This window comes from Eleginops maclovinus, chromosome 2 (genome assembly GCF_036324505.1).
Source record: "Eleginops maclovinus isolate JMC-PN-2008 ecotype Puerto Natales chromosome 2, JC_Emac_rtc_rv5, whole genome shotgun sequence".
NCBI lineage: Eukaryota > Metazoa > Chordata > Actinopteri > Perciformes > Eleginopidae > Eleginops > Eleginops maclovinus.
Window position 1 is genome coordinate 10,841,210 of NC_086350.1, and position 27,999 is coordinate 10,869,208.

At 38.5% G+C, this 27,999-nt stretch overlaps 1 protein-coding gene across 1 annotated transcript; it reads left to right on the forward strand.

The window, feature by feature from the left end:
* Positions 1-3,963: 3,963 nt before the first annotated feature.
* On the forward strand, positions 3,964-27,965 carry myrf (myelin regulatory factor). Its single transcript, XM_063874333.1, has 28 exons — positions 3,964-4,069; positions 6,112-6,733; positions 14,262-14,352; positions 14,486-14,812; positions 15,344-15,405; positions 16,084-16,306; positions 16,413-16,513; positions 16,646-16,760; positions 18,022-18,217; positions 18,305-18,381; positions 18,479-18,589; positions 18,680-18,770; positions 19,662-19,862; positions 20,143-20,251; positions 20,936-21,045; positions 21,129-21,289; positions 21,409-21,481; positions 21,566-21,648; positions 21,750-21,818; positions 21,926-22,009; positions 22,219-22,286; positions 22,432-22,482; positions 22,904-23,134; positions 23,307-23,400; positions 23,817-23,879; positions 24,191-24,296; positions 24,766-24,840; positions 25,266-27,965. Exons 2-28 carry the CDS (start codon positions 6,688-6,690, stop codon positions 25,344-25,346), a joined length of 3,099 nt encoding a protein of 1,032 aa, XP_063730403.1. The 5' UTR covers positions 3,964-4,069; positions 6,112-6,687; the 3' UTR covers positions 25,347-27,965.
* Positions 27,966-27,999: the final 34 nt, after the last annotated feature.

Genomic DNA, 27,999 nt, shown 5'->3' on the forward strand with positions numbered 1-27,999 from the left:
GTTTGGATGCATGCTGGTGATGCACATGTTTTATAAACCCACATTATATAAAGAAGCAACAAAACAAACTGAGCAGCTTCATACGTGCTTTATCTTAGCAACTTTGGCCAGATTTTGCCACAATTTTTAAGTTGTATGTTACGTCTAACAACTTGTAATTACAAGAAGAAAAATAAGAAAACGCAACATAAGAGTGAAAATAAATACACCTTATTCCATGAAACAGAAATTACTTTTGTTAATTCTCTATTCATTTGTGAATGTCTGATTCATCTTGTGGACTTTTGCTCTAAAGCTTGACCCAAGAAGACCTTTGTAGGTGCCCTAAGTGACATACCAACATGTAAATACTGTAGCAATGGAAATCAGTTTTAAATCAGTTCAGCTTTACATATGAAATAACAATTACATAGGCCTACAGATGGTATATTTGAATCTTTTCAGTTGTGGGATGGTTTGACAGATTTTACTTTTTGCTGAAAGCAGTGGCTGGTTTAAACAACTTGGACTCAACAGGGTGAATGAAAGAAGAGCAACAGAGGGGAACACTGCCCAGGTTTCAATGTCACTGACTGACCACTCTTTGTCCAGTCGTAGCCAGCTGACCCTGCAAAAAAAACATTAAGATAATGGAGTTGTCCTCTTATTACTTTATGTGATCATCCCCTGAGTGTTAACACAAAAATGCAACTCCTCATGAAACAAACAGTGAGTAAAGCGACGATTAAAAGGAAAATATATAAATGCTTGCAATTGCACACACACTGGCCTTACCTACAATCCGTGACATGCACAAGTGTTTGTCTGTGTGCTCGGCCTTCATTCAAGCGCAGGCACTCTGAAAAGTGAATTGTTTTGAAACTCGTTACTTTGGAGAACTTGCCATTAGGTTTGAATATTAACTTTAGCTGTCCGTGCTGAGAAATCATCTATTGAAAGAATGTGGGACTAGGAAATTACTAAAAGCTAAACAATAAAAATCTGAGAGGTTCACCTGAAAGAGCAGAGGACCAATGGTGGTCTGACCTTACATGCTATTAAGAATCCTAATTAAACTTAAAACATTTTTTTTTTAACATAGAATGTTTTTACTTAATGTCAATGTCTAAGAGAACTAAAAGCACTTTATTGATCAATAGGAACACTGGATGCTTTTTTGTATGTGTATGTACTATATGTTATATACATGCAACGCAGTTGACCGAGTTATTGACTGAATGTATTCCTAAAAATGAAAGACATAAGAAAATGTTACTTCTTTTGTATTTAAATCAGTGTAGTCCCTCCTTAAGCATTAATCAAAACAATTCTGCCCTCTACTGGAGAAAAGAGGAAAAAATATTAAACTTATTAAATGTTTTATGTTTAATAAAAGTTATCAGTAGAAACACACATTTACATAGTAGGCTAAAACATATGTGTTGTTATATAGACTGCTGTCATCTCAGATTTGGCCTACATTCAATATTACACTCATATGGAAGGAAGGTGACTTCATTAAAAGAAACTTAAAGACACCATGAAAAGCATCTGTATACCACTCTGTTTTACTTACTAATTAATGTACATGTACTGCTACTGTAAAACAAACTTTGTAAAACAATGTTTATAAGTCCATAATCAATCTTGTAAATACAGTTTTTCACAACTCTTCATCCTCATTGATTTATGGATGTATTCCGACAATCAGCCACCTTAATAAACAATGTCCAACTTTTCAAAACAAGGCATTATTGTTTGTGAAACTAACTTGGGAGGAACATTTTAATGAGACCATATCGTACAAGGTATACAGTTTCAGTTGAATGAATACCATCCATATCAATAATTCAAACAAGTCCTAAATAGAACCAGGGCTTATTTCATTCATGGACAAAAGCGTGAACAAAAGGAAAGCTTAGTGCCGTCAGCCATTTCAAAACGTACATATGAGATGCTAATTACGAAAGCATATCTTTTCAATCAAAATAAATGGAGACTTAAATGTAGGCCAGTCTCTTCTTGTGATAATGTTGTTATCTATGTATGACACTAGATATTGTAATTTACCGACCTGTCTGTCATTTATGTTGACATGCAACTGTCGAAGAAATGAGTTTGTGATCTCAGATGTCACATAATAGGAAAAAGCCATTGACCAGGGCTGGTGAAGTTTAATATAAAATGTTTGATGGAAAGTAAAGATAGGGGATCCAACCTTGCCAGGCGGGCTAAAATTATAAAAGCCAAGTCTCCATTTATGACAAAGACAACAAGTTAAATAATGCTGGAGATTATGCCTGCCTGTGTCATTGTTAGGTTGACCTTTGAACACATCGGAAGAAAAAAGATGCAGAGCCAGGAGATACAGCAAACCCAAAATGTGGGCATCAATTTTCAATTATTTACACTTTGAACATTGCATCACACACTCTGGAGCATGAACTGTTCCCATGCCCACACTACCACCCTGCATTAGCACTTTATAAAGTAAAAAAATAAAAAGCAGTCTTTCATATTCCCCAGCATTAGGTGCAACCAAAGACAGGGGTGATATAGTCAGAGCTGTTTTACCTGAAATACTGAAACACATTTCAAAGATTCAACATAAAGTAAAAACATCAATGTATTAACCTGAAAATTGATACATGCAAAACAAAACAAAGCTACCAAACATAAATTTGACATGTATTTACCACCCCCCTACTCACTCCTACTTGGTGTAGCCCTCCCGGAACCATGAACAGGTGTTGAATCCCTGGGGAATTTTTTAATCGTGCACTCTGAGATTAGAGACTGAAGAGAAAAGGTAAGAGTTAAGTAGGCTACATGAGAGACGTGCAATATATATATATATATAGGCTATCTTTTTTTTTTTAAGTCAACAAAACTGCATTGAAGCCACGATTGATTGATTGATTGATTGATTGATTGATTGATTGATTGATTGATTGATTGATTGATTGATTGATTGAACAACGGAAAGATCGCTCTGCTAATCACACAGTGTAATTAGACCTATGTTGTACCAAGCATAAACAACATGCGTTCCGATTACCGACATAACGGCATTCAATACATTTTTTGAAACACAACACTTGCTTGTGTCATTACTTTAGTGATTATCCCTTATGTTCCTGTGTAAAACGTGTCACAATGACTAAATGTGCACAACTTGATATATAGCAAAAATGCTCTGTCAATAATGAAGCTTTGCACAAAAGTATTGGAGACTCCGATCACTTCCGTTACAGTAATAACATATATGTCTGGGGTCAAGTATGTGATAGACATTGGCATTAAATACACAGAGTCGGTTAAATGATATTAATGCCATTAGTTGTGTGAAGGGAAAGGTAAAAACAGATCCCATGTGTGTGGAGATTCCCATGTTAAATCCCATGTTAGGAATTGAAATCGAGATCAGCAGACAGACAATGAACCATGGCATCAACAGGACAACACTGATCCGAGCCTGACCACAACAGACACGTTCTCTGTACTCTACAAGTAAATCAAAACACTTAGTGGGGGGGGGGGAGGCAACGTGTGATACATAGTGCTACTATGTATAATACTCACTTGGTCTAATCATCAAACTGTAAGTGAACAGTTTGCTTCAGCCATCCCTTGAAAAGTGAAAAATGACAGCTGGTTGCAGAGGTAATATGTGTTATCATTCATCATCAGTTGGGCTGTGACAGAAAGGCGCCTGTCTTTCAGAGGAGGAGACCCTTTCTGGTCTTCCACTGGCTGAGGTAAAATGGACAAAAAAGCAGTTAACAGTAAGCTCACTTTCTTTTTTATTTATTCAACACCGTAGAACAGGAGAATTGTAACCCATTATCTTTTAAGTGGCTGTAAAGAGCATGAACGACTATGTGATGTTTGGTTCAAAGCATCTATAGCAACCAATGCATACCACTTACCTGGTTCATGCATCCTCATTTTGATTTCTTTCCTCAGGTTGTTCTCTTCCAATCAAAAAGATAAACATCTCTACCTACTGGCTGAAAGATGAACTACAACATGAGAGTGTGTCAAATAATGTGAAAGCATACCCTTTTAAGTGCTCAACATATTGACCAAGGTAAACAAACATAGCAACAGGGAACATAGCATAACATAAGACATTCAGGGGAGAAACTTTGCGGAAAAAATAAAACATTTTAAAATGATAATGAGCTTGGGAACACAAATCCCTCATCGCAGCTAAAGAAGCAGCATGTTTTCAAAATTTGAGACCAAAACAAAAAGTAAGTTACTTTATTTCTTTGGACAGGAGAATTTAAATTATTGCTAATTATGTCTTCTGGATTTAAAAAATCTGGCTAAGATATTTATTAGGCCTATAAAAATGTGTTGAAAAGTTGAGATGTTTTTCTTTTCAGCTTGTTCAGCTACCCCCAAGTTACCGAAAATCAATAAAGCGATGCCCATGTGTAGATGAAGAAATGGAAGCAATACACTGTACAGGAAAAAAAAAAAAGAAGCATTGTAGGCTAAAACCCCTCTTCTGAGTTCATCATTTTCATATCTGGACACAACTTGTTGTTGCCCCTTATTGCAAATTGCTTGATTTAATACATACAATTCCCCCAAGACTCTCTAACTTTACCTTAAATTAAACCTTACCCTAACCTTGATCATGATATGTCATTTTGTAGGCAGCTGCTTTTGTCAGAGGTAACAGGTGAGACCCTTAATGTGACTTTGTTAAAAAGGGTTATATTGACACAACACACAAGATTAATAGATATGTGCTACACAAGCACACCAACACATGCAGTGAGAGAGCTACATGTATATGAGATAAGAAATATAGAATACTGAAATGAACTGCTTTAGCATAGCCAGCTGTTTCATTGTCCCCTGCAGCCTCTCTGTTTCTCTTTCTTGCTTGTCCTCTGAAAACAATCTGCATAGTGTGGCTGAAAGAACGGTGGCGTTGTTTGGGTTGAATGGAGGAAAAGCAGAGGGGTGGAGGGGGTGTAGAGGGAGATGCTCCAGCTGTGGGGGAACAAGACAACACAACAGCATCTCACATGTGGGCGAAGGGGGGGGTGGGCGTCAAGGCCGTGGGGGCTGCACACAGTGGCATTGTTATAAGGGGGGTGGGATGCAGCTGATAAGGTTGAGAGAAATGGATCATTCCCTTAAATCCAGCCCTTGGGAAGCCTTGACATAAAACATGCCTGTTACTGTATGGATGTTTAAACTGGAGAAATTAAAGGCTGTGTTCTTTACAACACGTTAAATACCAAATGACTTTACACCGCTAGTTCAGGTAGAGCAAAAATATGTAGCTTTAGCAACATGAATCGGGAACTGTTAAAACTGAAATTGACAGCTATCACATAAAGTGTTGGAAGTGTTTTCTCAAGGTATCCTCACATCTGACCTATAAGTTTATGCTCTTTTAATTAAGTTTGAGTGTTTTTGAAAGTTTGAAGTCGGATCCATTTAAATATAAAGCCCTAAATGTATTTCTGAAGAGTGTACAATGCGTTTAAACACTGTCTATATCCTCTAGAATACAAACATAAACTCACTATACAAAACCTAAGAAAGAATGAAGAAAAAACAGGAGGAGTACCTAAAAAATGCAGAAAGTGTCACATAGAATATAACTGTCATAAAATTACAAAAGGCAATGGAGTTACGTTTTGTGCCCCAAAAGTTTATTTGGGAAATAATGTCATTTTGTTTAAGAACATTTTCCCTTAAAATAAATATTTAAATGTTATATTCGTTAAATATTTACACAACATGTTTATTTCCAAAATCATCAAATCAAAAACAATTATTCAAACAATAATTTAAATACAAATAATATTATAGATTGCAGAGCCCAAAGTGATGTTTTCAATTCCATTTTCTAAAATGTATGACAAGGAAAAGACTGCAATTCCACTTTGATTATTAAAATAGTAAATAGTTGATTCATTTTCTTTTCATGACCAGTCAATCACATCCCTTTTCACGGTTAATGGTGTTAAGTCTTCATATGAGGGGAAAAAAAGAAAAAAAAACGTTGATTTAAAAAAAAAAGTAAACTTTAACTGTAAACCAACTTTGAGGTACAGACATGGACACACGCTCCTAACAAACTTTTACTTTTGTTTTCAGCAGCCTGGCGGACATCCCTCACCTGCCTCCTCTCCTCCTGCTGCACACATCCCATCAGAGAGGGAGAGGCGAAAGAGAAAGAGAAGCAACACAAGGGACTTCTGACTCAAGTTAGCCAACTTTCTACGCTAACGTTTTTTCGAACAAATTATTTCTTGACGATTTCTCAATTTCTCCAAGGAATGATGATATTTCTTTGCCAAAGTTTATTATGAAGCTTATAGGAGCTGAAATCAAGGTGCGCCTGAAGGCGACTTTTCTAACGTTCTTCTTATATGTTTTTTTGCTGGCACCTTAATTTTTAATAAACAGCTAATACTTTAGTTTTAAAGTTATAGCCTGTTGCGCAGCGTCACCGGAGGCATTTGGCCAAGGGACGTCAATCCAGAGCCAAGTTTCTGAACAGGAGAAGTCCTCCGCATGAACCGCTGGATTTATGTGAACTAAAACAAGACGAAGACGCTAAGAGTATAATTTGGATTCCGTTATGTGTATGTGAAAGTTTCCCCGATCCGAATTGATTTCGTTCGGACAAGGGGATACTTTAATGGATGGATTTTTTATGTGGGACCCGCTAGGATGGACGTGGTAGATGAATCAGAAGCGTTACAGAGATTTTTTGAAGGTAAGAAATGTTTGATTTATTTTAGACCTTGATATTTAACAATACAGTTCAGCTTTAAAACGTAAAAAACAGAACAGTGATAGTCAAACATAAAATGTGTGATTTGTGTTACCATTATTTGTTTTAGAGAACGAAAAATGATAAATGTGTCAGCTCTTGTCAAATCCAGTTTTACCTGGTGTGTTGTACTTTTATTATACTGTAGATTAACTACACAGTCAAAAAGCCTGCTTTATACTATTCTAATTCACAGAACACATGGCAGGTGGTAAACATCATAATAAAAATAACTATAATGTTTGATGTAAGTGATCTTATGGGACATATGGGAAAGTTTCCAAACATAATTTACACTACCCTGTGTTGTTCACTTAAAGTCTCATCTCAAATCTTCATCTTAAAAACATAAATACAAGAAGGCAGGAGGTTTAACTCGTGCTGGAAGCTAAAGTGCTGGTGATGGGTAACAGATCAAGTTAAACGGGGAATCCTAAGAAAAAACAAGGTGGAGGAGGGTGAAGGGTGGAGGAATTCAAGTCAAGATAAATGGTGTGTTTTCCAAGGGGTGCTGTGGCACAATGTGTGTGTTGAGCAATGGGAGTTTAACCAGTGATGATGTGTTGCTCATCATAAGGCAAACACCCGGAAAAAAGTGGTACCAATTTATATTTATCCCAATAATAACAGCCTTTATAAATATATAATGTTGTGTATTCTATGACTTTAAATCATAGAAAGTTGAGTAAGGGATCTTTTTTCAACATTTACAACACTAGTTTGTTGGTTTCTCCTGTATTTCATCCCTACTTTACCAACCATCTTGTTTACATCTTAGTTGGGTTTGTTTACTTGCAGACTTAAATATATTGGCTGACTTGTGTTTAAAAAATAACCTTGTATACTGATTATTGTTCAGTATTTTCAGACATCGCAGGCAAGACAATTCGATTTTGTCTCATTACTTTACATAGTTATGTGCTCTGTGATTTACAACTACACAAAATTCACATCTTATTAATTCGCTTTTTTTAAAGACACTTAATGTCAAATGTTTCAGAAGTCAAGTGCACATAAAACACATACCGTGCTTTATGTATAATAACTTATCTGTGGAGAGACTTAACACTTGATTATAGTATACACAAAGTGTTGACTTAAATATACACAGCCATTCATGACTGTCAGATGTTCCTTGCCACTCTGACAGGAATTTAGTGTGTTTACATTCTTGCTTTGGGAGTAAGAGAGATGTTCTTACTTTGGCTTTATTTCAGCCACTTTTGCTTGGACTAAAATGTCAACTTGTCCAGTGGAAGTATACAGTAGGTGCTGCCTTGCTTATTTTTCTATTTACTTTACTACTAGTGTAATTGAAGTGGAATGGATTCAGGGCTTTTAACTTTTAATTTAAATTGGTTCCAAAAAAGTAACATCAGAGAGCCATCATTTTGATGTATTGGATAACTAGTGTCTATGTTCTTCTTGCCTTTTATCTGTAGGAGACACACGCTCATACAGAAGCACACACACAGCACTATAATGGATTTCGGCACTGGTAAACTGTTTTAATGGGATTAGAGAAATATGTATACATTCACTCTAATGCACAGGGTACATTCCTGGCATAACCCTGGTGGCTGTTAAAACACAATGAGGTGAGACTGGTGTTTCTCCTCGGGTTTTTGGCGCTTGCTCTTTCTGACTCCATTAGAGTGACAGTGAGCAGACAGGGTGAGGAGGTGAGATAGTGCAGACTCAGGGTGGAGAGGGACTGGCCTGTTGAGAGAAACCCAGTTAAACCACCATCCTCCCCCAAAACTTGACCTTCTACTCTCTGACTCACTCAGCCAACAAACAGTCGCTCACACACTCTCAGTGAAGTGTTTGCACATTAAAGGATCATGACATTTATTGCTGTTGTGTTACTCCAAGTAATGCCCCATCTTAAGTCAACCAAGAACTCGATTAAACCGCGACCCACTCTGCCTGCGCTACATTTTCAGATTGTCCTGAAGGCACAACGCATTGGAATAAGAACATTAATGAACTTGTGTAGGAGCTAACATATGCAAACAACACTATTGATTGATAAATTAGTTGTGTTATCAGAACGCCAACATGCTCACAATGACAATGCTGCAATCCATCCATATTCACCATCATGTTTCACTAAAGAAACCTAATAACATTTGCTAATTTAGCATAAAAGAAAAGTCATTTAATTTACATACAGCTTTTTGGGCCTGATAATAGCTCTAGATGTCGGAGTCACAACTAAGCTGTTAGCATTTGTCCTGAGGTTGGCATCAATGTGACACATTTTATGACAATCCATTCTGTAGCCTCCAAAACATTTTTAAGCTCATGTTTCGCTAGACGAAATCTTCAAGGAAGTGCCAAAGTCAGTAGGATTCATCCACAGGTGATCCTGAAAGTTTGTACCACATTTCATGAATCCATTAATGTCGATCTTGTAGAGGTTAACAACGGGCTGGAGCACACTGAATGATTTGAAGCCTTTAATAATGCTTACAGATGTTTGAACTATACTGTGACTTTATCAGAGTTCAAATGGACACAGACAAACGCATACAAGTTCAACAAAGGAGTACAAATGTCATCGGATTATTAGATGAGGGGGATCTTAACCTTTTTAGCAAATGGATCAGAGAACTGTTTCAACTATTTATTAATTAAGATATCTCAGCCTGGACTGATGGTGAAAAGTGTGGTCTAAAACCCTTCAATTAACAAAAGAAGTAGTTCAGGCCCTCTGAGTCAAAAGGGACTTAATCTGTTTCGTACTCTATATTGCCCTCAAAGTTAAACAACTCGTCATCACACATGATAATATATCAAAGTTCCAATTAAGTCCCGCTGTACTCCCACAGTAGTTGTGAATCATGGACAGGGAGGCCGTCGTCCATCTTGGAAAACCTGTGTGAGATGAAGTTTGAACTTCCCTGATTTATAGGTTTAACAGTGAATTACTGTTTGAGGAATGTATTGTTTTTGAGCAGCCAGGCCTCCACTGCTTACAAGTAGGTTTTGATTTTTTTAGTGCTGTGCCTCACTCCTGTTGGTGCTGACTGCCAACTCAGTAATCTTCAGCTGCTGCATGTTTTTTGCGGTGGAATTGGACTTAATATAAAATGTTTTATAAAGAGATTGTTAGTCATTGTCTAACGCAGGCTCAGAGATGGTGACTGCAGGTGTTTATCAGAGTTGCTCCGTCTAAAATTAAATAGTTAAAAACTAAAACACGCAGTGTTTATTAATTTAAATGAGCCTCTTTATCTCCATTCAGAATTCTGAGTGTTATCAATTTTTCCACCTCTTCTTCTACATATTTTTTCCAATTCTTTCATCTGGCCACTTGGGTCTTCATACCCTCATCTTAATTTTCCTTCTCCATGTCTTCTTCATGTTCTTGTGCTGGCCCTCAAACTCAACCTTACATTTTCAGGGTTTTTTCAAGCCTTGCTCCATGTCTCAGTCCCAGCCTTGTCACTGCTGTAATCTCCTGAGCCAGGTCCACCGGTGCGACCAGTGCTTGTGTGCGACAAGGGCTGTGTGTGGTAGCCTGGTACAGCCCTTTCTCATGACTGGGGAATAATCCTTATTATAACACTCTCCGAGCCGTTCTCACACACACTCACGCACATACTTTTACGTATAGGCATGCACGCGTAGACAGACACACACACACACACACACACACACACACACACACACACACACACACACACACATTTGTTACCCTGATCTGCGACTCTCAGGTTTACAGAAGAAAGTCTCTCAGCCCGAGTGGGGAAACATGTGAAAAATTAGAGAGGAATTGTTCTTCTCATCTTCTCTTTCAGGTGCTTTCATCTCAAGGACATCAACATGCTTTGGCTACGCGCAGGTACTCTGCCGGTCTGTCCACTCTGCTTTTCTTTAAATGTGATTTATCAGTCCCTACCTAGTGAGGGACTTTCTGTTTGTAGTCACTTCTAAATTAATAGTTGTGTCATAGTGATGGTCTTCAATCTTTTAACCATAACCCTGTCTTTTAAACAAATTGAGAAGGTCTAAATCTCTCAGGCTCTACGTCAAAGCTGTCTAACACTTTCTTGTGTAGATTTTACAATGAATCTTTTTTGTATCAGTTTCTATTTGTTTGTGTGTGGTAACATGTACATTGAAGGCACAATCATTTCTTGACTATGCAAATTGTATAACTGAAAGATTGTTAGTTTCTGTACATTGATTAATTTGACATTACTAAAATCCATCAGATTATACTTTGTTGATTTTTGTGAATTCAAATTTGGAGTGGAATCTTTGCTGCAATGCTTTATTTATTGGTTCAGGATGTAATTTGATGCTTAATCTGTATAAGCATATTCACTCTCTGTACAATATTTGTGTATATGTGTTGTGGGTGTGAAGCCAAGTTCATTCTGGTCTAACTATTTGATTATCAGATGGACTTTGTCCTCCTTTGAAAGTGTTTAATTATTAACACACACATGTGAGTGCATACAAATCTCATTTGGAGTAAAAACATTAGTGTAAAATGTAGATTTATTTATACTTTTATGTTCCTTCAAATTAGTTTTCAAGCCTGTCGGCAGCCTTGAGTGTAGTTTCCCAAACTCTACTCTTTTACTGAAGAAAGTTGGTAATGTGCATTTCATTGACTGATATAAGTCAAATCATGTTTAAGGGGTACTCACACTTGGTCCTTTGTTTGTGTTCATTTTAGATTATAACTCTGCTGACAACCAAGGCATTGAAATGGTGGCATAACACATACACACACACACACAAACAAACAAACACACACATGCACGCGTACACTTACATACACACATATAAACACGCACTCACACACTCCCCTCTCAGCCCCTAATCTTTTAAAAGGCCAGTCTGTATTGAGGTTGGACTGACAATCATTTCACTGTTCGTTGTTGAACACAGCTGGACAGAGACAAATATAGAGGGCGGGGAAATTACACATCCAGTTCACAGCTAGTTTAACTAAACTGATTCACTGATATGGAGGTTACAGTAATATCATTTATGTCCTTATTATTCTTTACATGCACAAGAATAGCATTAAATAAGAGCATTATAAATAGCTTTCCTTTAACCATCACAAATATGATATGTCACACTTTAAAGGCAAAACGTTTTTTTTTGTTTAAAACATTATTCGAAAGACAAACACACTGAATCAGTTCTGATTGGTCATGTTCATTGGCTTCAGAATTGGGAATATGCTTTGGCTTTGTGAGTTTGTTAGGTCTTAGATGTTTAATGAACACCTCTTTCCAGCACACCTGTGATTATATTGTTTATTCGTTATTAATGCATGAAGCAGCTAAAGAACTCGATATTTCAATCAGGGGTTGATAGAGACAAAAGACAGCCAAAATGTTTCTTTCATCAGGTGATAAAATATAATATACCACTGACTTTACTACTTAAAAAACACTTTATCTTTAAAACTACTTCAAAATCAAATACTTTAAGAAACTATTTGTTAACTGGTTACATATCATACGCATGATATTTCATCTGTATTTGGAGCTGCTCAACTTATTTTCAAAGTATATATATGTCTTAGTTTTTGTGAAAAGGGTATAAAGCGGTTCATTTAAAAGTCAAAGTGTACTTGATTTCAATCAAGGTCTTCTGCCGCTTTTGAACTCTTGGTCCTGGACTTGTTTTGGACTTTTCTCTACAGCTCTGTTTCATATTCTTTCTAGAGTCAATATTGTAGGTTTTTAACTCCATCCTTGGACCTCAAACTTGTATACTGTCATTCTTGCCCCCACTCTCCTCAACCTCCATCTATCTACCCTCCCTTCTCTCTCCATCTCTCTATTTTTCGTTATCAGGCCTGCCAGCGTAAATTTACTGCCTATTTGGGTGGGGTGCACATCTGGATCTTATTTAAGGGGAACCATCCTGCTTTCCTACCCTTGTACTGGCACGTATTAGGAGACATTAACCATCTGTTACTTTGCATCGGGAAAAGCAAGTCAGTGTAAACCTGCTAGTTTTCTCCACAAACATGGAAGCGTGACAACTTATAATGTTGAAGAATATCATTTCGAGTGTTGAATTGGTTTGATCGGGTTGGAAACGAAGAGATTTGGTTTGGCGGTTTTATTGATTGAAGGTTGTAAGATGTTAATGTTTATGCTGTCAACTCTCTGTTGGATGTGACATAGATACAATGGTCTACTCAATCATTTGTGGTGAACAGTAGCAATGTGTGGAGATAGGAAAAGGTACTATGAAAAATAATAGTTTAATTTCAGTTGCGTTTCTGATTTAAAGTGAAGCGTTAAGGAAGACAAAAAAAGGGGGAAAGGAGACTTTTTCAAATGCTAACACAAAATTCCTTGAATTCCCAACTGAGTAGCTGCTTAATCTATCAGAGTGTGTGTGTGTGTGTGTGTGTGTGTGTGTGTGTGTGTGTGTGTGTGTGTGTGTGTGTGTGTGTGTGTGTGTGTGTGTGTGTGTGTGTGTGTGTGTGTAGAAAGAGAGAGAGACTGGGGTAGCCTGCCCACCCACTATATACCAGGTTCTTATCCTCTGCTCCACCCCCCCCCCCTCCCCCCACCTCTCTCACACTCACTGGGTTTCTACAAATCTGCAGTCTGTGATGAGTGCCTGCTTTAAAAATACATTTGGTCTCTTGTAACATTTGAGTTGAATGCTTTTAGGAAGGGCACTTTATATAAAGTGATTTACTCTTTTCTCAATATATGCACAGCGAGTGCTTGTTCTGCATGTTGGTGTTTTAGAGATTAAGTGGGGTCATGTGTTTGGGATTGGTGAGGATTTGGCTATCAAAGAGTGAAAATGACCCTGAGGTGAGGGGATAATTAGGGAATTATGAAATTACTAATTTATATACTATGTCATTATATAGAAAGTATTACAAATCACGCTACACACAACAACAAGAAGCTACATTTTAGATTTAGTTCATCTTTATGATAGAAGATCATTTTAATGAACAAAGAAAGCGAGACAACACAATGCAGTGAAGTTAGTTGGTTAGTCATTTTGAAAGTAATTATTATCAATGATATATGTCATTATTTATTTGGAAAAAAAGCTTAGGTACAGAATTCCTGTCTATGTAAGCAATTATGACAATGAATCCTCAGTTTGTGATCTGTAATGTTGACTACTAACACATATCTAAACTGTTGGTCACTCTTGTTACATTAATCTTTAAATTCTCAGCTCTTCTTTTTCTCATGATTGTGATTTTGTGGGTTTTTCTGATATAAATGCATTCATACAAAGTAATCAGGAGTTTGCAGGAAAAGCTTGAAAATGATACACAAACTGCGTAAGCAAAATGTGATTCGATATAGTTTTAAAGGGATTGTTACAACATAAGCGTGTGTTGAAACTAGAGAATTTGTGGCAGTGTGTTGAACTGCTGAAAGTTTCCCATTGCTAATTCCCAGATGCTCTCCATCTCCCCTCTGTGTTCCCGACCCTCCCTTCACAACAGGTCATGATATTATCAGCTCTCTGGAGCCAGCCAACATCGACACCAGTATCCTGGAAGAGTACATCAGCAAGGAGGACGATAGCACTGACATGTCAGTAGGGACTCCAAACCTACCCAGCAACGTCAAAACAACACGCACCAACCGAATCAGATCATGTCGTTACAGAGGAATTTGTTTTTTCTGTGAAGGCTAATCTCTATTTTTTCCCCCTCTTTCTTCCCAGCTGTTTCTCAGAGGTCCATAGCACCCCAGGACCAAATTACTCATCCCCCCAGGCAGGAGTGTCCTCCTCTGGGGGATTGGTGTGTGGTTTGAGCCCCCCTATTCCTCTGCGCCAAGGAGCCCCTCCGCCTGGGCCTCCTAACTGTCAGAACGCCTATCCACCAGGTCCATCTCTGGGACTCCGACACAACTACCACTGCCTGGGACAGCAGCAGCAGCAGCAGCAGCAGCCGCAGCAGCAGCACCACCACCAGCAGCAGCAGCAGCAACAACAGCAGCAGCAGGCTCACATCAAGCCTGAGCACAGGGGCCACTACGCTCCGGGTGAGCAAAATACCACAGATTTAGATAGCTAGAGGTACAATGAGGAGAAAGTATAGAATGAGCTTATACTTAGGAATGTTCAAGATATGTTCTAGATGTTCCCAAAACTCACTTTTGAACACGAGGGCAGTAGATGACGCAGTATATTATTTTAAAGCATACAATGAACCAGACACACACACACACACACACCCTACTACAGGTATATTATGCAATCAATACTTGATTAAGCTTTATTTGTACAAATAAAACTTTAGCTGGTCAAGAGGGGGAGGGAGACTGATAACAGACAGAGAGAGTGTCAAATTACATCCTGCAAAAAAATAAATCCTGACGCATACAATCTTGTGTAAAGATCACACACACACACACACACACAGTTTCTCCCCTAAATGTAATGGCACTTTAGAAAACAAGAAGTATATATGAGGAAGGAGTCCAAATTTCAAGCATGGTATGGGATTTTTATCATTTGTAAAGATTGAATATTGATTTTTCTTGTGACCATTACATCAACTGCCTTCTGTTTCTTTAGGACACTACCTGAGTCCCCCCCTGACTCCAGCTCAGAGCCCTACTCTCCTCAGCAGGTGAATGGTAAGTAACACACCTTTGCCCTCTCCCTGTAAAAACATGCAGAAACAATGTGACATGGGGCACACTCAAATGTAAGAATACAACAAGCAGACATGGTGCTAGGATCTGCAAACTGCATTCAGACACCGAGAGAAAGACACTGGCGTGCTCAAGATGTGTGTGGGTCACAGTCAAATCAATATCTGCTGCTTATCATCACTATTGTATTTAAGCAGAGCATAAAGACAAAGAGAATGTGCAAACCAATCAATTTATTGAATGCAGCGTTTCTGTCATTTATTAATCAAAAGTCTATAAAAAATTGATTTTTCAACTTATTTCAATTTCCTGGACTGAACTTTATAAGCTTTCACTTTAAGTGTATTTTCGGTTTGTTTCAATATACAAGTGGAACAAAAATGTCACTCAAAGTCATGATGTTCTTCTTGCCGCGTTCCCCCCCTGTGTTGGTCTTGCCCATTAGTAATAAGGTGTGTAAGAGTGTTATCTGATGGGCATCCCTCCAGTCTGAAACAATGGAAAATACCTTTAGCTAAGGTAAGAGGGAAGTAGAATAACCTGCAGTTCAAAATCAAGAACGGACAGATCTTAGGGGAAAGAGCTGCATTCTGTGTGTTGAAGCGTTTCAGCGTGTGTAATTATGTACAACTGAAGCTCCATCCCCATTGTGTCTTTTAGATCCTCACATGATCAGGACCATGACGCCAGAAAACATGTGTCACATGACCCCAACGCCACCCCTTCCACCGCACGGGCACTATCCCAGCATGCATCGGGACATGTACCTGAAGCCTGAGTCCATGATATCACAGTATCCCATTGGTCCAGCCACAAGCGGAAGTGGAGACATTCAGCAGACTCAGATGCTCCATCAGCTGCTGCAGCATCCTCAGGGGCAGGAGTGAGTCCTGAAGATACGGCGTTGTGTTATGCAGTTTTGAAGGGTAAATAATGGCGAAGAGTAGAAAATGTACAGCTTTTAAATGTGTATCAATTTTGTCCCACAGAAGCGTCCCTGTTCACCCGGCCAAGAAGAGGAAGCACTCCGACTCTCCCAACAGCACCCTCAATTCCCAAATCCTCACAGGTATCATCAAACAAGAACCAGGTATCTTTCATCTTCTTTACCTGACGTCACCTGCTCTTACCTACCCTTTGACTTTTGCTCAGACTTTAGAACAGTTGCAGACATTCGTTGGCTATTTCTATCTTTCTTTAACTGCTGTTCTGTTTCTCACAGGTTTAATGCAAGATTCAGACAACTCCTACCTGGACCCAAACTATCAGTGCATTAAATGGCAGCCGCACCAGCAGAACAAGTGGACACCGCTGTATGACGTCAACTGCAAAGAGCTGTGAGTGGATTTTATTTTGGCATATCTGTAGGCTACATCTTGAAGTCTTTATTTTTTTTGCGGGGGGAGAAGAGCTGAAAGCCCACTTCAGAGAGCAAAAAATGAAAGAAGCTATAATTGGTAAAATAAATAATTCAGCAAAGCATAAAGCGGGAGTGGCAAAGGAATAGCTGTGTTGCAGAGTTCTACAAATTCCTCAGAGGTGAGCTGTGCGGGGGAGTGAGTGTGTGCAGGGTTTCGGCTTAGAAAGACACCGTGAGGAGGGGGTTAAGGGAGAAATTAGTGTACACCTTCTTGTGCTCTTGAATGCCAAAATAGAAAAAAATATATATAGATAGGGAGTAAGGTTAAAATGAACTCACAAGACCTTTCAAATGCGTTATCAAAACCACCTGGTTGCACATCTGAATTTTTAGTACACTCCACATACGTAGAAGCACAGAAGGTTTTCACTGGTTCTAAATTACATTTCAGATGATCACAGTAATGGTCAAACAAATGGAAAAAATGTAGACAGTAATGCAGACACTTATTAGCTTGCAGATCCTGTCCTTAATAGGAAGCCATGGTAATTAGGATTAGTATCGGATCCAGAAAAAAGATAAGCAGTTTCTCAGCCTAATCCTAACTTAAAAAAGGTGAAGTGTTTTACAGAAGAATCGTAACTCTCTTCTTACTTAAGAATCACCGTTAAGCTGTCTGTAATTTTAGTTTTCCACCAGTTGGCTTTAGATAACTTTATCTTTTATTTATTTTACGCAGCCAATGAATTGACAACAGGCTCTACTGCTATATTAGCCAAATCTCTTTCTTGTTTCTTACATGTTATCATTGTTGATCATTTTCCAAAAAAAACATTTTTGATTTTCTCAACAGATGTATTCAATGACTTTAACTCATATGTCACGAGACTGTAGTGCTCGTTGTGTTTTTGCTCTTTTATTTTGCCCAAATCCGTACTGTTTTTTTAATACGTAATGGGTTATTTTTGGCCCATTTCCCACCCTTCACCAATTTCAATGAATTGAATGAGCCAGTATTTATTTGGTGATCCTAGCAGAGCTAAAATAAGAAAACTGAATCCACAAAGTCCATGTGTGTACGTCACTGAGGCATCGACCTTAAAACAAATAAAATAAAGCCCCCTGTAATAGAGTCGAGTCTCCCCCTGGTGAAAACGGTTGACTCTGCAGTGTTCTTACAACAAATGTGGTTTTCTTTATCACACTTCATATTTCACAATTTCTCTTCCTTTCTTTAGTCCGATGCCAACCTACCGCGTTGACGCTGATAAGGGCTTCAATTTCTCCTTGTCTGATGATGCTTTTGTTTGCCAGAAGAAGAATCATTTCCAGGTCACGGTATATGTAGGCATGCTTGGAGATCCCAAGTACATCAAGACAAGTGACGGCCTGCAGCCGATTGACTGCTTCTATCTCAAACTTAACGGAGTAAAGGTGCACAGAGGCGAAATAGTGATCATTACATTTAGATGAGAGATAATAAAGTATTTGATTTATTTATTTTCTTCTTTTTATTGCCAGGTGGAGGCTGTGAATCAATCCATCAGTGTGGAGCAGTCTCAGTCTGACCGCAGCAAGAGACCGTTTAAGCCAGTGATGTGAGTGTGAACCCCTTAAAGGATGTGTTTAAAAACTTGTAAACAATTGTAGAAGATGAATGTTTTTACTATTTGTTAGTAATCTTGTTTATCCCAGGGTCACCCTGCCCTCAGAGCAGGTCACAAAGGTCACAGTGGGGCGGCTTCACTTCAGCGAGACCACAGCAAATAACATGAGGAAGAAGGGCAAACCAAACCCTGACCAGAGGTGAAAGACATGCATCACATGTGAACATATGATTCTCTATTTTCACATCAGGGCTCCAGTAGTAACACTCCTGATGTATTTGTCATGCAGGTATTTTATGCTGGTGGTGGCGCTGCATGCTCAGTCCCACAGTCAAAGCTACACTGTGGCTGCCCAAGCATCGGAGAGGATCATCGTCAGGGTAACGTCTGGCCATGTCTGTCTGCCTCCTACAACAATCATATCCCTTGCGAATGTGACACCTTGGTCTCCTTTACATATCTTTCTGCTCTTCAAAATTACTACACCATCTCCATCTTCTGTCTTTCCATATCTTTAATCTGCGTGGCTGTGATCCCCAGCACACTTATTGTACATTCAAATGTATGCAGTACTGTCTGCTGTGAAAACCATGTATCCTTAAAACGTTAACCTTTCCAGAGCTTAAAAAATATCCATGTCAAATTAAGATAATTGTCTTAACCCATAAAGGAGCATTTGACTCTAGTTGATTTAAAAATGTAAAATAAAAACAGAGATACATGATTTTCACTGGAAAACAAATGGCATTGTTTTAATTCCAGATTTGTGAAACAGGGAAATGTATTGCATGAGCTAAAAAAGCATTAAGGCTTTTTGAAACAATAATTTACTTTTATTCAATGGGTTGCATGAGGTCTAATGTAAAGTCAACCCCTTACATCTTGGTTTGTGTAAAGGATATAGTTCCTCAGTTCTGGTAAAATGCCTATTTGATTTCTTGCCTCATATCTGTAGCTTCATTAGATATGTGGATGGAACTAGCAGGTTGTTAGCTTAGCTCGGAACAGCAGGAAACAGCGAGACTTAACAAAATCTGCTTACCAGCACCTCTAAAACTCACAAGTAAAATTGTAAAAAACAACAAGTTGTAGTATTTGTACAGAGGCTTATGTGTTAGATTTCAAAGTCCGGCCTCCCAGGGGGGCTCAGAACAGATTCAGACGAGAATCACGCCTCTGTTTTAATTATCTTGATATTTTCTTTGGCATCATTTTTAGAAACCTCTGACCTATTGTCAATGTGCACCTTCTTCTTTATGTCTCTGCTACAGGCATCCAACCCTGGTCAGTTTGAGAGTGACAACGAGGTGCTGTGGCAGCGCGGCCAGCTGCCAGATTCAGTCTACCATCACGGGAGAGTTGGCATCAACACCGACCGGCCAGATGAGGCCCTTGTTATCCACGGCAACCTGAAGGTCATGGGCTCCCTGGTGCACCCTTCTGACATCAGGGCAAAAGAAAATGTCCAGGAGGTCAGGATGAAATTCAGTGTGTATGTATATGGGTGTGTGTATTTGCATGTGTATGCGCGTGTGTGTGTTTTCCAAACATTCAGTGTGTCATTGTTTGCCTCGTGTGCTTGTCATCATGATTCATGTCATCCAAGTGCCCATTGCTCAGCACCGCTGACTGTGCAGTTTAAGTTATTTTTGTCTAGTCATTGTTCTTGATGCAAGCACTTTCATCTGCAACATGAACATTGTGTTTTCATACCATCTGCATGGACATCATTGTCATTCTGTCTGTGTGTAGGTGGACACCACAGACAATTTGAAACGGATTTCTCAGATGAGGCTCGTCCATTATCAGTTCAAGCCTGAGTTTGCTGCCTCCGTGGGCATAGAGAACACTTCAGATACTGGTAACAACCTCATAAATAACAGATTCAAATGTTTGTCTCCATCACCTTATTTCTTTACACACTGTTCCTCGTGTCATCATTAATAAAGCACTAAGGCATTTTGTATGCCAGCCTGGAGTTATCGTTGCACTGGTTCCCTTTATCAATGGCCAAAGGTATTTTTTCCTTGATTTTGGGTTATTGTAGAAAAAATGATTTGAACCAAATGTTTATCTCACTTGAAAACTTCGTTCAGAAAGATAACGCAAAGATAAACGCAATTGCCAGAAATAAAAGCTAACGTTTTATTCTGCTATAAACAGAAAACTACACTAAGGTTGTATGACTTCAACCACACCACCACTGAGCAGATGGGTTAACCTTTGAGCCGTGTGATTATGTTAAATGTACCAAACAACCTCTTTAGTCTCATATAGCCAGCCTTTTCAGACGGGCAAAATTGTTCATATTCAACAGTGGGGTATTATTGCCATATTTTATGTCGTAAAACAAAATATGAAGATCTTTAAATCTTGTGTTAACCACAAAATTTACTGTAGAGCTGAGAGAACAAGGAGTGCAAAACTGCAAACAGGTTTCGGACTCTGTCATGCAGGACACTATGTTTTAATATTTGATGTCTGATTCTCCATGAATGAATGACATCACCCTTTTTTTCACTTTTGCATTTATTTCCTCCTGCAGGAGTGATCGCTCAAGAAGTTCAGCAAATCTTGCCTGAAGCAGTGAAGGAGGGTGGTGATGTGGTGTGTACCAACGGAGAAACTATCCCAAAACTGTTAGTGGTCAACAAGGTAAGGAAAACATAAAACATGCATAGAGCTGACAGCCATCGGACAACACTTCCATACTAACAGCTCTGCATCTTATTTCAAAGGATCGTATCTTCATGGAGAACGTGGGAGCGGTGAAGGAGCTGTGTAAGCTGACAGATAACCTGGAGACTCGTATAGACGAACTGGAGCGCTGGAGCCGCAAACTGGCCAAGCTGCGCCGCCTCGACAGCATGAAGAGCACCGTGAGTGGAGGCACTATCAGGTGAGAGCAATGAGCTGAAATCCCTTCCAATAAAGTTGTCAGGGTGGGTGTGACACATTGAAAATCTTGTATGATAACAAAATAATATTGGATATCTTTTGGTCTTTTTGTCCATCTAGCCAATCAAGCAGTTATTTCAGCAGAACAGGAAGTGGCCCGCTCAGAAAGAAGACGGTCAAACCTGGCAGCAAGGTCTGTCATGATAGTGATGTGTTTAAATGATGTTATGTTAAACAGCAGGATTTACAACATGTAATCTGTGTGTTTTTATTGCAGACTCCGACTCAGGATCAAGGCTGCATCAGCCAGAGGTTCATGCAGGGGACCATCCTGGCTCTGGTCATCGTCATGGCCTTCAGGTTAGACTGAGCTAAATGTGTTTAGGGAGAGTTTGGCGGGTTAACATAAAAATCCACTTAATCTGTGTGCAGTGATATGATCTTTATTTGTTCCCCAACAGTGTCATTTCCATGTCGGTCCTTTATGTGCTGACTCTTCACCATAGAGGAGATGCCACAGAGAAAGATGGGTAAGTGTGTTTGTGAGAGAAACACCGTTATGCTTTGTAGTAAAATAAATACATTTTCCACCTCTCCATTAACATATTTTCTATCATATCTGTTCCTGCTTCTGTAGCTTTGTTCCTTCCTGTGTACTCTACGTCTCTTGGATGCCTCTCTTCACTGCCACTGTTACTTTCTGTCCACCTGTCTGCCCCTGGTACGCTTTCAACACCTGCTTTTGTTGTTCCTTCATTGTTTCATTTTCTGATCTGCTCCTTTAGTCTTGCGTAGTTGGGTGTTTCTTTTTTCCTGTCTGAAAGGAGATCATGAGTCACGTATCCAAACATTAAACAAATTAATTTGGTTTCAAGTATATCAATGTTTAACTGGCTCTTGAACTCCTGTACTGCCATCTGATTGGTCCAGGTCCAGAGCGGCACTGGGATCCTCACGCAAAAGTCCATATACTCCACTGTCCACCACCACTGCACCACGTAAGTGAAGTAACTGACCATCGCAATGAGTTTGGTAGTTTGAAGAGTAAAGCAGTCAACCAGCTCTTTCCGGGCATAGTAAATAAATATAAGCTAATTCTACTCAGATCTGATTCTCTCATCCTCTAATCCTCTTCATCCATAGGCAACCAATCAGCTGCAGGTCCGACGTTGAGTAACAACCAATCCGTGCCTGGTAAGTAAGCTAGTAATATATATTCAACACATTCAAACATATGAGATTATTGAAGCATGACAGTCATTTACAATGAATTGGGAAAACAAAACAACAACAAGGTGATTTACAGAGGAGGAAATACAATTATAAAAATACTAAAAGCCATTAAAAAAAGATTGATTTGGGAAAATTATTTGATGGATACATTTGGATATTGAAGATGTAAAATAAAGTGCCTATGTGAAAATCCCTAGAATTTTTGTAATGTGGATGGAGAATTTGGTAAATAAAATAAAGAGTAAAACAAGACTTGCAAAACGTAAAAAAAGTAAAAGGAAGTTGCTTTTTTTTTAGTCAGGCGCGTTCAAATGTCACATTTGAGATGTTTTCCTGTAGTTTACATTGTCTTTGATGCAACTTAATTATCCTTCTTCTCTAGATTTAGGGAGCCTCGTTTCAACGCCAGGCACCATCATTAAGAAGGCAAAATCCAGACAATTGGACAAGGACGGCCGCAATAGAAACCGCCTGAGTCACACCTCGGCACCTTTGTACTTTGCCAAGTCCAAAAGGCCGGCACCTACAGACCTGGGCGGGACGGGTACAGCCAACCGTCTTCCCCCGGGTCAGCCGCCTCTGCAACGCAGACAACGCAGCCTACACACAAAGGGTGAACCCACAAACTCAGTGCAGACAAGCCACTTTCTTCACACATATAATATGTAGTATGCAAACACAGTTAAGCCATGTGTTTGACAAGCGCAAACAAAGCTTATCTGCATACAGCAAAGAAGAATGCTACAGTATGGGTACGGTGCTGATGGCTTTTCTTACTTTTGCAGGGGGAAGGTCAGCTCCTTCGCTGACTACTCTACATATCTTGGAGACAAACCAAGAGATCAAAGCACGAAGTTGTGCAACTCCTGAAAGCTGCAGGTACATTTATCTAAAAGTTTTGAGTTGACATTGTACAGATGGGTGACAAATCCGACCTGGTGATCCCTACAAACAGCCCAAACAGTTTCAATGCTCTTTGCCATAGATAGCCAAGTCTCTGAACTCTAATAGAGAGTTGAACACAATTTTTCCAAAAGACATTCACTAAATGATTGTTTTAATAATAGCTCCTTGAAAGTGTCTCGAAACTTTGAAAGTGTCTCAAAACAGGTTAAGTAGAGTTAAGATCTGGTCATTTTTAAGGACATATCACGTTATGTTTTGCAATTATTTATTAACATTTTCCTTTGATTTGTCCATTCTCTGTTAGTTTGCCTTTTCCACAATTACAGTTTGAATACAGGTCTTGATGCTTAATGCTGATTGTATGTTATGTTTCTCTATGTTGACTCCAGTTACACAGTATCACTCCTCGGAAACAGAAATTCCTCCATCTCACAAATCACTTTGCACATGACGTGAGTATACAAACATCACTCTATGCACATAACTGCACGCATGCACTGGTAGTGCTTTATTTTATGGGTCTCTACATTTCTAATAATTTCCTAGGAGGTTTGCTGTAAGACCTATGTTATTGGGCACATATTATTCTGATTGAGACAAGGCTTTTGCTTCACTAATCAATTAGTGGCTACACTAGCTAATCTACATTTCACACATTTTATACTAGATGAATACATTTGACCTTTTCCTTAAAACAAATGCCACATTTAAAACATGTCAACTGTAGGCCACAGAGACATTAAGCATAATTATTTCATTGCAGGTCTACGAACAGTGTGTGGGTAAAACAATGTGGAGCCACCAAGGGCCGTTTGTGCCCCAACCACACAGAAACAGAGCTCTATGGTGGAAAGAGTACATCTATAAAGGTACACAGTGATGAACATTATCCATCATATAATAAAAACGTATTTTCTAATTTGTCATTTTTATATAAGAGTCTTAATAAGTAAAACAAGAGATAGCTTTACAGAGGTCATGCCTCTTCAAATCAATAGCCTACTTGGCCATACGTATTTATCTACAGTGAAGTAGTGCAGTGGAACAAAATGGCCACATATCTGAAACTGAGTATTTGTAAAGCAGCCCTAAAGAAAAGGTTTCAAAGTACCATGAAACAAATGCAACAGTAACCCTGCTGCCTGCTTTTCAAATGTTGATTTTATTGTATGGACTTGCTGTCTTGTTTTGAAGTTTTTTTGCTCCATCTTTTGGTGTGTTAAGTGTTATACTCAGATCAATAAGGGAGTTTTAATGTATGTAAAGATCGCAAAGCAGGCAACATATTGCAAATGACTATCTTGCTGACTCTTTATATTCTTTATACTTTCCTCTAAGGGGACTCATCACATGTGGTCAGTGCCCGTGCTGTCCTTCCAGGACATCACCTATCACTTCCGTGTCTCCCTGTCTGTGAGTAAACTTAAAAGCTTTCAGGCACTGCATTTTTAACATGTGTTGTTTGATCAAAGGGCTGAGCAATATATCAATGCCTTTAATGGGTTTTAAAGGCTGTTTTACGGTAGGTAATGTCCTTTTCTGATCCTACCACACTGTTCTAGCTGTTCTATGTTTTACCTTAAGGCACTTAATTATTATATCCGCTGATGATTGATTATTTTGTATTATTTCATTGGGTTAGTTGTTTTTGAGAAAGCACAAGTGATCTACAATGTCACGACAGTATTGAGATTGAGGTATTTGGTAATATAATAATACATGTAACATTTTCACAATTTTGCCCAGTAGTACTTGTGAGCCATTTCCTGTAGTAGTTAGTTTGAATGAAGTCAATGACTGATTATTGCTTTTTGTCTCCACATGCTTTTCATTGACAGAGTGAAGTGAGCTGTGCCTCTGAAGGAGAAACATCACCATACTCTGACTACCATTTCCTCATCCAGAGCAGCTGTGTATGAGAAGGAAGACGATGTGTCCCAGTGTCTTTACAATACACCACAGTTTCCCTTTGTGGTTCCATTTGCACACTGTTGATATGATAGGATAGGTTTCTGTCTTATTATTGTACATTCTTTTTTAAAGATCTTCATACAGAAACTATATACCACTGTCCCCACTGTAATTGCCCCCATATGTACATCTCTTTCTGCTGTGATCACTCAAGTGTGAAACAGGTCACTGAAAATGGTTTAGATCACTGTAATGGACGACTGTGTTGTGTCACTGTTAACTGAGTCCATACGTTTATTGCTCATTTTATTAATTATCACCCAGTCCATACTTTATAGAACCCATAATGACTTTTTAGCAGAAGTTTTTAAATGAAGACCAGACTGAAGGAACTGTAGATGACACTGCACACATTTATGATTCTTTTTGTATAGAATGTACACTGAAACCAGTGTCAACTGAAAACAAAAACATGTTTCAATAGTTTGATACACTGGAGAGGAGATCATTGGCTTCTGCTGAATGCCTCAGTGAATGGTTGCAGCTCACACTGAAAATATACCTCAGTAGGGCACACTGGCAAATCCTGGGATAGTACAGTGGAGCATTGTGTTTGAGGCTGCTGCAGTCGACTACACTGTCTGCTGTCTGCTCATGCAGCATCTGACTAAACACTGCACAGAAAAGGAAATTCTGTGCCGTATGTCTATCTAAACTCTGACATTACATGAAACATGAATTCTTACATCTAAGGGTACATATTATAAAGAAACACACAGTTTCAGTGCTTGTATACAGACATTTGGGTATATAAGTTCCTAGCAATTCATAAACTGTGAAATAAGACAACCCAATCAGTTTTATGCGGGCCGCCTGGATCAGGAAAAAATCCACTCCCCTTCCTATGTGACATGCAGGCTCATTACAAAATATCACCCCCCATCTGACTGGTTACACAAACAGCTGGGGCACTGCATATGAAAAGGTGTGCCATATTTCTCTTGCAATCCAATCATAGCAGATTGGGCTTTTTTGGTTGGGTTGCTTAAAGAGACAGACACCAAAAAGAACCATTTCAGAAGAGGTTTATTTCAGGTATATTCATACCGACAGTACGATGAGAATAATCTGGTTTTTGAGCCTTAAATCATGTAAAAAAACACAAAAGAAGTTTGAACCTGAAAACAAGCATGATATGTGCCCTTTAAATGTCTATATGGATACTCTATCACACAAGTACTTAGTATCGTTCCTGAAATCACGGTTTATAAGTCATACTTTATTAGCAGATTCACTGGAAGACATGTTATAAAACTGGATTTGTAAAAAAATGTCACTGGAAATGGAAATGTAGAAACACTCCTGCTCCTGGCATCTGATAACGGAAACGAAACAAGTCAAACACTGACAATATATTTCAAGAGACACTGGAATAGCTTACACTGTATTTTGCTAACTGGATAAAATGCTGGCAGGGCAATAAACGGCAAATATCATTTCAGGTGCATGTCCAATCATTTCTCTAAAATGATACATCTCAGCTCAGAGGCAACTCAAATCCTGCTTCAGCTAAAGAAACTCCATTTTAATGACTCGATCATGAAGCTGAGAAGGAGTTGCATATCTTTTTGTACACTGCAGAGATAAGAATTGGATAATATACACTGGAGTATTTTGTGTATTTCCTTATTCATATTTTGAGTACCTTTCTGTGCCTATGCAATTAAGAGTATGCAGTGATAACACTTTGAGTATAACTGAATTGTATGATGTTTTCTTTTCTATTATGCTTTCTTGTTTTAAATCCATTCTCCGTGTACTTTTACCACCCTACTTATGTTTTATTATGTCATAGAATTCATATCCCAAATAGTATGTGTCTGTATTCAGAAAGAAAAAGAAACTGAATAATGTATGTCAAATGTAAAATCAATGCTCAATAGGAAAGACAGCCATCACACAAAAGTTTATGGAATTTATCATGACATTTCTATACAATGCTTCCAGTATAATTACTATGATTTCAGTGGGTATAGTGTACTATTTTAGCTTATTTATAATGCACCAGCTAGCATATTGAAACCACTGTAGCACTTTTTGCACTGTATATATATGAACTGCTTTTGCTCTATCCAGTGCACCAGACTGTTTCTATATACTCTGGTAGAACTGCATTACATGTAACTGTATAGCTTCATTGTGTTACTACCAATGCTTGTTTTTATCAGATGTGTTTTATCATTTTGTTTTTATAGTTGATGTGTTTTTGTTGGTTGTTGTATTATCAATAATATATTAACATTTAGCTAATGGAGCCCATAAATGATTGACAAGCAAGTAAACACTCAAACACACACACATTCAAACCAATACATTTCCAATTGTAGCTCTATTCTTTAAGAAAAATACCATAACACTGAGACTCTTACTAGTTAGAGTACTACTTTATACTCACTACTTTATCTTTGTTGCCCATTTTATCATTACATTTTCAAAGCCTTTTGTTTAAAAATGCTGTAATACTATGTAAATGCATGTAGTAAATACATTTGTGATTGAATTGTCTGCTTTGTTTGATTACTAAACTGCTTCATGAGTTCAAAATAAAATGTTCATTTTGTCCTTTAGGTGGCAGTAGATTATTTATGACAACGAATGACA